The 14,454-nt window shown below is 31.2% G+C and overlaps 1 protein-coding gene across 1 annotated transcript; it reads right to left on the reverse strand.

Moving 5' to 3' along the window:
• Window positions 1-2,327: 2,327 nt before the first annotated feature.
• LOC111899363 (integrin-linked protein kinase 1) lies at window positions 2,328-7,167 on the reverse strand. Its single transcript, XM_023895204.3, has 12 exons — window positions 6,447-7,167; window positions 6,083-6,157; window positions 5,898-6,002; window positions 5,717-5,802; window positions 5,497-5,617; window positions 5,305-5,384; window positions 4,946-5,008; window positions 4,728-4,846; window positions 4,556-4,641; window positions 3,574-3,698; window positions 3,210-3,341; window positions 2,328-2,677 (listed from the first exon to the last, which is right to left on the reverse strand). Exons 1-12 carry the CDS (start codon window positions 6,861-6,863, stop codon window positions 2,671-2,673), a joined length of 1,416 nt encoding a protein of 471 aa, XP_023750972.1. The 5' UTR covers window positions 6,864-7,167; the 3' UTR covers window positions 2,328-2,670.
• Window positions 7,168-14,454: the final 7,287 nt, after the last annotated feature.

The raw sequence follows: 14,454 nt of genomic DNA on the forward strand, positions 1-14,454 counted from the left end.
GACAAAATAGGCGTGATAAGTCTCGCCACCATGTTGTGGTCTTCCTTGGCCACGTCATGGTCTTCAGTCTGAAATGCTTTTCTTAAATAAAGTCTTAATCCATAAGGAACAAGGCTAAAATCATCACATCTGATTCCTAATAGCTTCATAATGGATAAAGTTTCATTGGGATTGTCCAAGCCACCAAGATCTAGGCTTTATGTCTCAAATGGATCCAAAAATGCATCTTTCTCAACTTTATCCATTAAGTCCAAGTCTCCCACTTTCAGATCTGAATCAACAAGGTATCTAGAGGGATAAAATTTCCAACTTTATCCATGATAATGCAAAATCATCTAAAATTTGCTACCACAACATGGTAGACATGCCACCACGCCATGGCTATGTCCGGACAAAATAAGCATGACAAGTCCCGCCACTACGTCGTGGTCTTCATTCTGAAAGAATTTTCTTAAATAAAGTATTAATCCATAAGGAACAAGACTAAAATCATCATATATGATCCCTAATAGCTTCATAATGGATAAAGTTTCCAACTTTATCCATTGAGATTGTCCAAGCCACCAAAATCTAGGCTTTATGTCTCAAAAAGGACCCAAAATGCATCTTTCTCAACTTAATCCATTAAGTCCAAGTCTCCCACTTTCGGATCTGAATCAACAGGGTGTCTAGAAGGATAAAGTTGGATAATGTCACAATCATCCAAGATCTAAACTTTAATACACCAAAATGGCTTAAAGGACCAAGATAACTTTCATAGATAAATGGGAAGGAAAAATATCATAACTTTCCTAGTTCAAGAGGTCCAAGAAGCATTCCAATCTGATCAAAGGATGTTGGAGTCCACTCAACTCCAAGACCACTCATAAAATGAACCAAAAGTGCCAAAAACCCCAAACGACAAGATCTAAAGAACTAGATAGCAAGATTGGAACTTTATACTTACAACAGTCTAGAAATTTAGTGTCTTTGATGGATCCAAACTTGAAGCATCATTCCTTGCAACCAAATAAACCTCCTTGATCTTTAAACTTCATCATAATAGCATAAAAAGCATCCAAAAGAGGAGATAGGAGAGGGGAGGGGCTCAAATCTTGAAGGTGGAGGCTAGGGTTTCTCCCCAGGGGTCTTAGAGGTGGTGCATGCTAATAAAATGCCTAAAAATACGGAACATTAAGCTTAAATACGTTGAAAACCCTAAAATCATGGACTTAGGCATGACAAATCACCACCTTGTAGTCCCGGCTCACCACTCCGTGGTGACTAACCTCGTGATCCGACTCATCACTCCATGGTGACCACCACCTTGTGGTCCCGTCTCATCACTCCATGGCGAATGTTTTCGCCCAAATCCTTTCCAGCTTCAAACAATCATAACTTCTTCATTTCAACTCTGTTTTCAGTGATCTTTATATCAATGGAAATGTATTGGCGCACTCCACACTTCTATCTAGTTAATTTTGGCTTAACACATACCGAACTAAAAATGATAATCCATAAAGGAAGCCCAAAACATCATTTTTCCTACTTTCCCCTTTGATTCCAAAACACAAAACCAAGGCTTAGATCACATAACCAATATTATTAACATCCAATATGTTCTAAACCCTATTCCCTTGAAGCTCAATGCCTTTACTTGATCCATTTATTGTCCAAAATCCTGAAATAAGAAACTTTTCGAAACTGAATATTACATTGACTGTCGAGATAACTTGGGCAGTCAGGCAGTAAGGGCTATCCTTGAGTAAACCTAAAATTTACATGTGTCTTTGTCAAAACAATAGTATGATCATGTTTTTTCACTACATTCTAGGTCTAAAATTCTTTAGAGTCTTTGGTGACCTTCCTTTCGACCCTATGTCGGTTAGAAGGACCACCACTAAATATGTTGCCCCTTAGAACCCACAAAGGATATTGTCTTTTGTCCATGCAATGGGTTGTGGCCCCATTAACCAACATTTCGTCGTGCTGCCTTATATATAAGTGTACACTTCACAACACCTAACTTGTATTTTGTTATAGTTTAAATCCCCATTGAAACTTGTGTAAATTCCAATTACACTAGATGACCTGTGTGACACTAAAATCACAACATGGTACACATATATGGTATAAATGATATTCCATGTACACATTGTAAAACTATTTGATCTTGTGATGGGTTTCTAGTTCTGAATATTTTTTCTATTTGGTTGCTTGTTGATACAAGTGTGTGGTAGTTTTGATTGGTTAGTGTCTAGGTATGAGGTGCTTGTTGCATGGTTTCTCCTTTTTTTTTTTTTTTTTTTTTGATAATGGTTTTAAGATATATTTTGAGATGGAGACACTGACTAATTCATAACTTTTTATTTCTTCTAACATGTAACAATTCAACTTCCACACGACTTGTGTCCCATAGAGAAAAGTCATTACCATTACTTGTACTATTATATTACAGATGATATCAACTTTAGATACACAAAAAAGTTTCACAAAACATAAACAAGAAAACATAAAGCATACTAATTTTCACATTCCACTTTATTTTCCAGCTTCTATAACTCTTCTCAAGATTATATGCTTACGCACCCCCATTAGCATTTTCCCAAGTAAATACATCAAAACACTTGGGAGTCTTTCAACAGCTGAATCACTTCACTTCATCTTCAATGTTCATACCCTTCATAACTATTATTTCCTGCAAAAAAAAATAATATAAAATTAAAAGTGTATTATTAGTATTTAGTACAACATGTTGATATTTGGAGAGAATGAGAAAAAGTTTTTATTATATATTATTATGAAAAAAAAATGTCTCTAGGGTGATGCTTATTTTCGACTAATGAGTAATGATGTCTGTATGGAATAATGTTGACCATGTTACCCTTACATTCTGATTTTTTTTTCAAAATATTTATCAATTTTAACGTGAAAAAAGTTGGGAAGAAGAAAAAGAAGGGCAAATAAGTAATTTGGGCAATTTTCATTTTGACTTACTAGGAGCACAAAGACTTCATGTGGAAAGACTAAAAGGGCAAGCTTTCCACCATAAGTGATGTATTTTCTTTTATTTACAACTTTGCCCTTCTTGCATTTGTTTCAATTAAATGCATGTGTCCAAACTTATCTTAAGTTACTATAACAATGTGATCAAATATGATGACAATGTTTTTCACAATTCTGTCCAAAAACTCTACACAGAGGGGTAAAATGGTCATTTATAGGCATACCATGGGAGCTTAAATGCGTCTTTCCACCATCCATGTTTTGAACAGTTGCCAACAATTTTGTCAAGTCTGATTATTATCTCTGAAAATTTTGGCCTTATAGGCAATTCTGGATACCAACACTCCTCAATCAATCTACAAAAAATAAAAAATTAAAATAGTGAGAAGGTTTTTTTATACAATTAAATTATGTATGAATAAAAGTGACCAAATGGGTGATGACTAAATTACCATTTTACCCTTACATTCCAAATAACAAACAACAAATTTCACAATACATTAATCAAGAAGAGTTTGGAGGAAAAAAAAGAAGGGAAGAAGGGTAAAGTGGTCCAGATCAAGTGCTTAACAAGAAACAGGGTCTTACTCTTTTAAATCTGGAGGATAATATTTTGATTTTATTTTAAATGGAGGTCTCTTGAGATCTTCACACATCAACTTAACAGCTTCTTCAGGAGGCTTGGGGTGAAATGGTTGGGCACCTTCCATCATCTGATACGATTGTAAACAAAAAAAAATAAAATTCTAAGTTTGAGATAGATGCTAATATGCTATATAAGAATATTATTTATACAAAATTTGCAACAAAGTTTTCAGCTTTTTGACCTAAAGATGCAATATTTATCTTGTTATGTGTTTAACTAGTTGAAGCATCGTTGTGTAATTCATGTTCAGTTGCATAAATTGGTAAAAAGGTAAAACATTGTAGCTTAAATTGGCAAAAAAAAAAAGTGAAACATTGTACCTTAAAGTGGTAAAAAGGCGAAAATTGGTAAAAAGGTAAAACATTATAGCTTAAATTGGTAAAAAAAAAAGTGAAACATTGTTGCAAAAAGAGATAAAAGAAGTGAAACATTGTCGCATAAGTTGGTAAAAAATGTAAGATAATCACATAGATTGGTAAAAAATTTAAACATTGATGCATAAAATAGTAAAAGAGTGAAACATTGTTGCATAATTGGTAAAAAAGATGAAACATGGTAACATAAATTGGTAACAAAAATATAACATCGTTGCATCAATAAGTAAAATGATGAAGTCTTATTGCATACATAGATAAAAACTAAAAAGAGAAACATGGTTGCATAGATTTTTAAACAATTAAAGATTGTGGCTTAAAATGGTAAAAAAAATGGAAACATGGTCGCATAAAGTGGTAAAAAAGTGAAACTTTTTCGCAAAAATTGGTAAAAAATCAAACATGGTCACATAGATTGGTAAAAGAATTTAAAACATGGCAACATAAAATGGTAAAAAAGTGAAACTTTTTTGCATAAATTGGTAAAAAAAAAAAAAAAAACATGATAAAAAGGTGAAATATTGTCGCATAAATTGTTAAAAAAAATTACCTCAAATAGAATAATTCCAAAAGAATACACATCCGCACCTCGATCAAATAGTTCATCTTTATAAATCTCGGGTGCAATATATAAATCTACAATACACAAAAGATAAAATTTACACTACTAAAAATTTAAACTTTTTTGAATACCCATTTGGGGACAGGTGTCAAAATCTTACTTGTTCTATCAACAGTGACTGGGCGAGATAATCTTGCTTTATCAGGTGAAATTTTGGATAACCGAATTAATCCAAATCCTGCAACTTTCAACTGGCCCCCACTATCCAGCAAAATATTTCTGGCACCTTACCAATATTTTAATTATTAAAAAAATCTCAAGATATGAACTTATATAAGTAAATTTATTTAATTATTCAACTTATATTAGTTGCCTTACTTTGGCCTTAAATCACAGTGGATAATTGGATCTGGCTTACATTCATGAAGATAATTCATTCCCCTGTTAATCAAATAACAAGTTGTAAGATTTCATAATATTTAATATTTTTTTTTGAATATGATTACTATTTACAAATACTATTATTATAATAAAGATCCAATTTTTTCTTGTAATAAAGCAATTTAGGACTTTGTGAACATTTTAATATTCTCTCATCTCCTTTTGAGCTATTGTTTCTAAAAGTTTACAATTGGACATGTTATTGATTAATATAATATAATCCCAAATTCCCAATTTACCCTTTTTCTCCTAATTAACATAAATTGAACTTAAAAATAAAATAAACAAAATCTTGCCTGGCAATATCAAGAGCAAATCTGAGAGCTTTTGATGGGGACAATTTTCCTTTCTTTTGAAGATAGCTTCTAAGATCACCCTGAAAATTCATCCAAATTCAATCATTTTTATATTATTATCAATTTATCAATATGAATGTTTCAAAATCGGATACTTTGACTTATTTCTTAATTTTGTTTTCTTTGACTTACTCTTGGGTGATATTCTGAAACAATCATCATGGGTATATTTTGGGTAACAGCTCCAACAAATTGAACCACATTAGGATGTCTGACTTTCTCCAACAAAGTCAACTCATGTTTAAAAGCATTTCTGCATTTATAAAAACCAAAAGGGTACAAAAGTCAAATCACAATGAAGTTATCTTGTTAAAATTATAGAAAAAAGAATATGTGAATAGTAAATACATACATGCTTTCAGGGTCAGAATAGCTATCCTTGTCTAATATCTTCACTGAAACTTTTGTCCCATTCCATTTAGCAACTTGATATGTTCCCTGTCAAAATGACCAAAATGTCCATATAGTATTATTAATATAATGAAAAGATATAAACTTTGAGACTTTATATGAAGCATAAATCACAATCTTGCCTTTGAAATGCCATCACTTTTGCGAATTTGAAGCTCTAAGGGATTGAGTTCATACTCTGGAACTTCTCTAGGGTTTGCAACAGTCATTGGGGTCTTTCTAGTTTTCTAGCAGAATTTTAATGTATTCATTATATGATCTCACATTAGAAATTTTCAATATATAAAAGAATTTTAATGGAAAATACCGGAACTTTGGCTCCTCTGGCCTTCAATATATTGTAAGTTTCAACGTTTCCATAGTACTTTGCATCAGCACATGCCTGTCATTATGGAAAGTTCTTGAACAATTAAGTAAATAATCATGAAAAAAGTTATGGTTTTAGGGTAGAAAGTAGAAGGAAGAGACATATCATATGTCTGGAAAGAGAGGAACATGATTTGTCTAACAATTAACCTAAGAGATGTCGAATTTCAAACTTTGACCAAACTAATTGGACAATCGAAAACAAAAATGGAGAGGGAAACTGGTGATTGTTTTGATCAGATTGTTATTATTTGAAATGATTCGAACATGATAATATGATTTGAGTGATGAAATCATGGATATACCGTGCTTCCCCACCGATCACGGGCATCAATGTTGGCCTTGCGACTCAACAGAAGCTGAACAACCTCAACATGCCCTTCACAAGCAGCAATATGCAAAGCAGTGCGACCATCGAGATCGATACTATTAACATCAACGCCATCATCGAGCAATTCTTTGACACCCTGAACGTCGTTTTTGCAGGCTAGAAACAACAATTGCATGGTGGAGTCAAGGTTTCCAGGGAGGGTAAAGTCATCATTCGCGGATGTACGTCGAACTGGGTCAAGAGAAGATTGCCGACCCAAGCTGAAACGGGAATTGGTTCGTGGATCAAAAGAGCTTTGACGCTTGAAGCTGAATTTACCGCTGAGTTTCATTGAACCCGTTGAGAATTGACGGGATATCCCGCGTTTCAATTGCTGAGCTGCCCTCTCCATGATATGGGTTTGAATGTTTTATTGTTTCTTCAACGATTTCATATGATTCAACAGAATAATAAAGAGGGAAACGCCATTGAAACAGGTGGGACGAAAAGGGGTGAGCTCGATCGAGAGCTAAAGATGAAGCTCCCGATTGCGAGCAAAGAAGGGAGTAGGAGAGAAGATGGGTGGAATGGAATCCAGAAAAGGGTATTTGATTAAGAAGAAATCCGAGTGAAATGCAATTATTTGGATGAACAAACAAAACACACAAAAGTGTGGAAAAGGAATCGTCGTTGAAAGCCTCTCTGTATTTCTGCCACTCGGTTTATCCGGGAAAGTCGTTGCAGTCTTCCTATTATTTTCAAATTACACCCCTCCACGTTGTCAATGTTGTCACAATCACCTTTTTTTGTTTTGTTTTTGTTTTGTCGTTAATCATACTCACCTTTACTTTACTTAAAGAAAAGGAATGATGGATGATTGCGTGTGAACTTATAGTGTAACCACTAACCACCACTTAATGTATTCAAAACAAATTTTATATAATCAACTTTAACTTAAGAATTAAAGTGATTATTAATTTTGATTACATTTTGGATCATAGCTTTTAATGAAAAGATCAGAATGAATAAAAGAAAAAAGGGTATTTTTTAACAAAAAAAAAGACAGAGATCTTAACATGTGTTTAATGTTAACCATCTTTTGTGTGACTTGGTGATGAAATGATTTGGGATAAAACATTTCAAAGAAGTCATCATAGTTTCTATTTTCACAAGCTTTAACTTTAGTGTGGCCACTTGCTTCATTTTGGATAGAAATACAAACAAAATCAGCTAGTTGTTCGAGGAAAAAGTGGATTTTAGAAACCGCAATTGATACACTGATTGGAAAAGATTACAACTAAATCAAATTTGAAACTGTCTAAAACATGATAAGAAAAAATTGATTCAATTTAGCCGGTTATATTTTTTATACTGTAAACCGGTTAAATCCGATCTGATTTGGAAGCAACCAGTTTAAACAATCCAAAAAAAAAAAAACAGTTCGGTACAAAACTGATTTTGTTTGCAAAGTATTATATGTGTGTGAGGTTTTTATTATTTTTTTATTTTTTAATTTTCTCTATTAATAAAGTTGATCACCCTTGTTATCAAACAAATAAATAATAAACATATGTATTCATTCATGTGTTAGACAAAAAACAAAAAACAAAAAAAAAAAAAAAAAAATCTTTTATAAAGGTCTCCTTTTAGGCAACAAAGAAAAGTAATAATAATAATAAGAAGAAACAACAGCGATGAGCTTTTGTTATTCCTTCAGCTTGGCAGTTCAGATTCATTATTGTAAACATTAAAATATATTGACCAAAATGAAAACAAAAATACTATAATAACTGACTATTTCCCCACTAAAAAGAAATTAATAAAATATACTATTTTATACCTATTTGGTCTTGACCAAACCCATAAAAACATGTTACTGCTACGACTTTTTTTATTTTATTTCTGCTTACAAGACATTTGATACACTAACATTTAATAATTACGTGTAACTATTCCTTAAATGGGTGTTCCTATATACGTTTTCATACCAATTATTATACGAATCGATAATCAAAAGCAAGTAATCAAAGAATAGATTATGCCGTTACAAAAAGAGAAAAAGGATAAATGTATAATTTCATTTACTAATTTTCCAAAATAATAAAAAAAAATTAGAAAAATATCTATAATAGTCATTCATTAGAATCTGTGAAATCAATAAATATGCCAAAAAAAAATCGTCAACGAGCTAAGAAAAAATTGTTTTTGAGCCTGCGAAATGGACCACAAAAGATTTCTCCATATACAAACAATATTTTTCATATTCTCAAATTTCTACAATTTTTTTGGGTATAAAAAATAGCTTAAAAACTCAAATTTTACATTAGTAAAACCTTTTTTTTTGGAAATGTAGTTGAAGATTTTTACCATAAAAAGAATTCAAAAAAGTAAAAAATAAAAGTTTTGGCAGTAGATTAAGAAATTAAGAATTTCATAGTTCAAATCAGCAAAACTTTTTTTTTTTTTGCATCTTAAAACTACAATATAAAACTCTTTTTATTGTGAAAAATGGTTTTTAAAGATTTTACAATATAAATGTGTTGTTTTGCCCGTAAAATCTTTATTTTCGTACATACTACAATTTCTTTTTTCAGAAAAAACTCTTTTTAGTGATTTCTCGGTCTATTTATTAACTCTGTAGATGTAATCTACAAAATTCAAGATTATTTTAGACATTTGACTATATTAAACTATTCTTTAAAAACAGCAAATAGAATTAACTTTTTCATCTACAAAAATTTAAAATTTAAAAAGATCATATTAAACACCTATAGTCCCATACCATCATTTATTGTAGAGCAACTTGAGCAAGTCATACATGAGTAAAAAATACTATAAAATAGAAGCTACCAATTGATCCAACTTTGGGTTCTAAACTAAGCTACCGACATAAATAAAGGCCCATACCTCTACCCCTTAATTACGTTCACTATATTATTTATAGTCTACTTGCACACATTTATTGCTTCCAATCCAATCCTCATTGACCAAGTAAACACATAATACTTGAAAACCGATAGTTCACCACGCTACCTCTACACATCCCAATCGTGGGTCCCATGGTTAAATATATATTTTCACTTGTGGGTGCCAAACAAATAGAGTGATGCCATAGACTTGAATTATGACATCTAACTTGTAAATAATAAAATGGGAAATCGTATTTTCTAGGCTATTCATGTCAAGCTTATTTCAAAACCCATTATATGATGATAAATTGCAAAACGTAGTAATACTTTGAGTGTGTTCTGAATCATATGGACAAAGGTGGTGTTTTTTTTCATGGATTTTTTTTAGCATTTATGTTTGTGAGCGGGAAGATATTTATATTTGCACGTTTTTGCAGACTGTTTGTTTTTTAAGAAACGTGGGTGTCAAAACAATTGTGTGTCCTTTTATCTAAAAAGACCGAACCAATTTTTACAGGTAGGAAGACATTTCTCGTAAACATTTTCTAAACAATTAATAATGATTAAATTCTTTTATATTTAAGGATGCTTCACTTTTATTTCTTTTTATATTTTTTGAACGATTATATTTTAATTGATTTTTATATATTTTTTATTATTTTATGATCCAAATGTAAAATATCATAAAATCAAATCCATTATCTAACGACATTGCACGAATTAAACATCTGTTTATCCTATAATGTATGCAAGTATCACAAAACCATAATATATTATATGTCAATTTACCGGAAAAAAAATTATATTAATTGTGTGCAAATTAAAGCTATTTCTTTCCTGAAACTCTTGAATTATTTTTTTAATATGATTTCTATATTAGATTGTGCTTTTTGTTTGTCTAATATATGAGGTTATGCATATGTAAAAAATTATATGATGATTACAATAGGCACAAATTAATGTGGTGTTTTTTTTTTTTTTTTTTTTTTTTGTAATTATCAAATGTTATGTTTTTTTTTTTCCTGAAATTCAATCATATTCATATATTGAAGAAGATGACAACATGTCTTTTAGTTATACAAATAAATATTACCATTGAATGTTTCACGCTTCATAATTTTATAAGGAAAGATGGTTTAAGTAATGATTTCTTTACTTAATACGAGCTACCAAATGTATTGTTTCGAATTATATGTGTAATTGTGGTTGTCTACTTATATATCAATGTTGTAAAACTTTAATTATTTAAATTTTAGTGTTGAAAAACCCTTTTAGATTAAAAGTCCCACTTTATTTATATTCCAGTCTACAGATGTTAAAAATACAAACAATATTATTCTTATAGATTGCAGACGTTTGATCTAACTCTTCTCCTGTAGATGTGGTCTGCAGACTGCATGTGTCTACAAATGTGATTCATAGACTGCATATATTTTACCCGTTAAAAAACAAACAATACCTATATATTCTAATGATAAAAATTGACTCTGTAAATAGAGAAATTAAATATCCTTCTATCTTTTTTTCCTATTTATCTTCATATCCATATGAAATAATGACATGTGTTATATTTGGATAAGATTAATAATACTTTAATACATTTGTTATCATTTTAAATTGGTAGGAAGATATATATGAAAGAAAGCAGAAGGATATTCAATTTCTCTTGTAAATAATACATATTTTAACTTATGGATGTTAAAGGATCAGCCTACGTTTGAACATTAAATATCAATTATTCATACCATTTTCACTTTTTTCATGTCACTTTTTGATTATTTTAAAAGGTATAAAAGATGGTGTGTTATACACTCCAATAGTGAGGAGGAACACGGGAAATCATTTTATGGAAGTACAATAAACTCTATGCAAAATACTCGTGTGACGTGTGACTTTTGGATGCATGAAATCCACTTTTTAGGCTATGTTGTGGATTATGAAGGAATTAAATTAAACTTGATAAACATTGAGTTAGTTATTGAAATAGGAACTATGTATGAGCCCAACCAAAATACAAATTTGCTTGGGTTTGGTGAGATATTACCAAAGATTCATAAAAAGACTTCTCTAAAATATCAAATTTCATGAGCGTACTAATTCAAAAAACATGTAGGCTCCCTCTCGAGTTCATTAAAGAAGATAAGAACAACAAGTTCATTAAAGAATATAAGAACAATGGGAGAAGACAATGAATATTCCTTCCCTTTCTCTCCAATTACTCCCGATCTTAGAGGACAATTTGTAAGGAAGTTAGCATGTGTCTTCATTTCCTCCCTCTCCTATTTTTTCCAATAAATAAACCCTAGACCAATGATCTTTTTCCAATATTTCCACTTCCTTTCCTTTCTGTCGTTATATTAGACTTTAGAGCATACCGATAAAGTTATTTTGGATTAAAGATCAAGAAAGATCTTTAGAGTAGTTACAAAGAAGATTGTGTTATGCACAAATCCTTTTACTTCCCAAGGGGATTCCAGACTTTCTTTGGGTAAAGCGATGCTTGAAGTATAAGTTTGGGTTGTGTTCCCAACTCAATGAGATAAAGTCATTGCTTATTCAAACCAACAATTAAATGTACATTAAATGATTTATTCAACTCATGATCCATAGTTAGCGATGGTTGTAACTCGTATTTCTTGAAACTTTGATGACATTACATTTATTGGACTAAATGTAGACTTTTCATGGTTCATAAGAGTCTAAAATACTTGTTTAGCAAAGAGGATCTAAATATGCAACAAATAAGATGCATGAAAATTCATAAGGATTATGACAACGAGATTTTATACCATCCGGGCGAAGCTAACATGGTGGTTGATTCTTTGAGTCACAAGGATATCAGTGAAAGAACTTGAGCATGAGAACTTTTGATGAAAATTATATCATCCATAAACGATGTATTGAGACACACCCAATTAAGGGTTTTCCTTAATGAGAACCTTAAGGAATAAAAATTGGTGGTGGTTGAAACCAATCAACAAAATATTGCAAATCATTCAAGGATGATTCTTAGGTACCGATTAAAATTTTAAAGAAGAGTCTTTGATAACATTATTGGGGTTGATGTACAAAAATATACAAAAAAGTACAAACAACGTAAGCATTAACATATTAAAATTTTATGATCAATACTAAAGTCATATATTCATCTTGAACAATATAAACCAACAATTAATCAATTATAATGTGTTTAAAATTATACCTCTAATTGTTGGAAAATTACCAAGATAGATAATCTTCAATGGTTGATCTTCAGCAAGAACAATATATTAATTAAAATTCATTAAATGATATTAAGTAAATGCAAGTTAAAAGGTTTTAAATTTCAAGCCATTAGAAAGATTCACTATGGAAAATTAAATTTCTTGGTGTTAAAGGGGCTAATGGTGATAAGTTGCAAAATTTTTGGAAGCTTAGATCTAGTTATTCAAACTAATATAAAAAATTTTAAAAGATGATGAAATATTACCCAGAAGCTTAAGAAAGAGTACTAAGTTGGAAATTTGTATAGATACCATTGTGAGAAGATATAATAAATTTTGGACTAAAACCGTCAGACTGATGGAACTTGTGCTGACTTGACTCAACTAGCTTAGGACTAGAGATGTTACCCTTACACTAATATATATTGCCAAAAAGGGAAAGACAAAGATGTTTGGTTTCAAGATTATTAGTTATGGAGTCGAAGCTCACACCCTACATCAACCTAGTGGGTCACAATGGTGATTAGGCGATTCATTGGCGGCCACCACCATTGGCGATGATGGTGGTTTGTGGTGGTGAAGTGAGAAAGAAGAAATAAATGGAGTTAAATGAAGAGATAGATTACCGAACCAAGAGACTTAAGCAACACCACTACTCTCTTCCTACTTCTTCCTAGGGGTGGCAATTGATGACATGATATGACAAAAATACACGAAACGAAACGAAATTGAGAAAAAAAACTAAAATTTGAATTCGTGTTCGTGTCATGTTTGTGTCAAATATCTACAACATGACGTTGTGTCGTGTCGTGTCGTGTTCGTGTTCAAGATTCGACATGAAATCGACTCGATTTGGCATTTGTCTGTAGTGTTTTCGTGTTATGTATAATTAAGTATTAAGTAAATACATTAATTGTTATTTTATGTCATCTTTTCCGTGTTGTGTAGTGTTTGTCGTTTTTTAATCCGTTTGTTTTCGTGTCAGTTAAAAAAAACACCACATCGTGTCATGTCGTGTTCGTGTTACATAAAATTTTGTCGTGTCAGACAAAAACACGACACGAGGGCCCAATTCACCACCTTACTTCTCCCTCTGGATTAGACCTCCGAACAACCAACCTCCTACCAACCATCCTCCGACAACCTCTTCCCTTCTTGGTTTTGCTCTATCTTCCCCTATTCTCATCTTCTTATTTGGTTGTGTTCATGAAAAGGGCTATGATTTTGGCCCATTGGATAAAGTGATATATTAGCTATTACCCATTGCTTCATGGGCTTTATACCAATATTTCACTTCATCCCCTCATTTTTTCCATAATGACAGAAAACAACCCTTATAGTCAAAATTCTAACAATTTAAGTTTCTAACTTAAACCCTTTTAGTCCTTCACTATAATTGAACTCTTTTATGCTAAAAGTTTTTTCTAGTTATTTTTATTAATAACTAATAATTAAGTATTGTTATTATTATATAGTTTAATAAATTTAGACTCCAAAAAAGAAAATACGATAATTAATCAATTAATCAACTAACAAAAAATGGGATGTTACAAAGTTTAAGTGAAATTTATGCTTTAAAAATTTTGATATGTTTGAGAATGAGAATTATATGCTTAAAACTATACTTATGCAAGAAATGGTAAAACTGACAAAGTGTATTCGCATTATGCTCAATAGTGGGCAATCATGAGAAATTTTATAAAGGTAGGATAACATAGAGATCAATTGAAATGAGACTTATGTACCTTCCTGAAAGTATATTAAGTACATTAGAAGCTTTAAGTCTTAAAAATATAGAGCCAAATTGATTATGTGCAATAATCTTGAAAAGTGAAACAAAACTGGACAAAATATGAAAAATCTTGCTTAACATACTCTAGACACTTTGTTA

The sequence above is a fragment of the Lactuca sativa genome, chromosome 1 (assembly GCF_002870075.4).
Source record: "Lactuca sativa cultivar Salinas chromosome 1, Lsat_Salinas_v11, whole genome shotgun sequence".
NCBI lineage: Eukaryota > Viridiplantae > Streptophyta > Magnoliopsida > Asterales > Asteraceae > Lactuca > Lactuca sativa.

Excerpts from the sequence above, each read along its gene's own strand:
- LOC111899363 (XM_023895204.3), bottom strand. The coding sequence starts at position 6,863 with ATGGAGAGGGCAGCTCAGCAATTGAAACGCGGGATATCCCGTCAATTC. Across the intron at positions 6,003-6,082 it reads CCAGAGGAGCCAAAGTTCCG|AAAACTAGAAAGACCCCAAT; the intron begins GTATTTTCCATT and ends AAATTCTGCTAG. Across the intron at positions 3,699-4,555 it reads TTGGAATTATTCTATTTGAG|ATGATGGAAGGTGCCCAACC; the intron begins GTAATTTTTTTT and ends CAATCGTATCAG.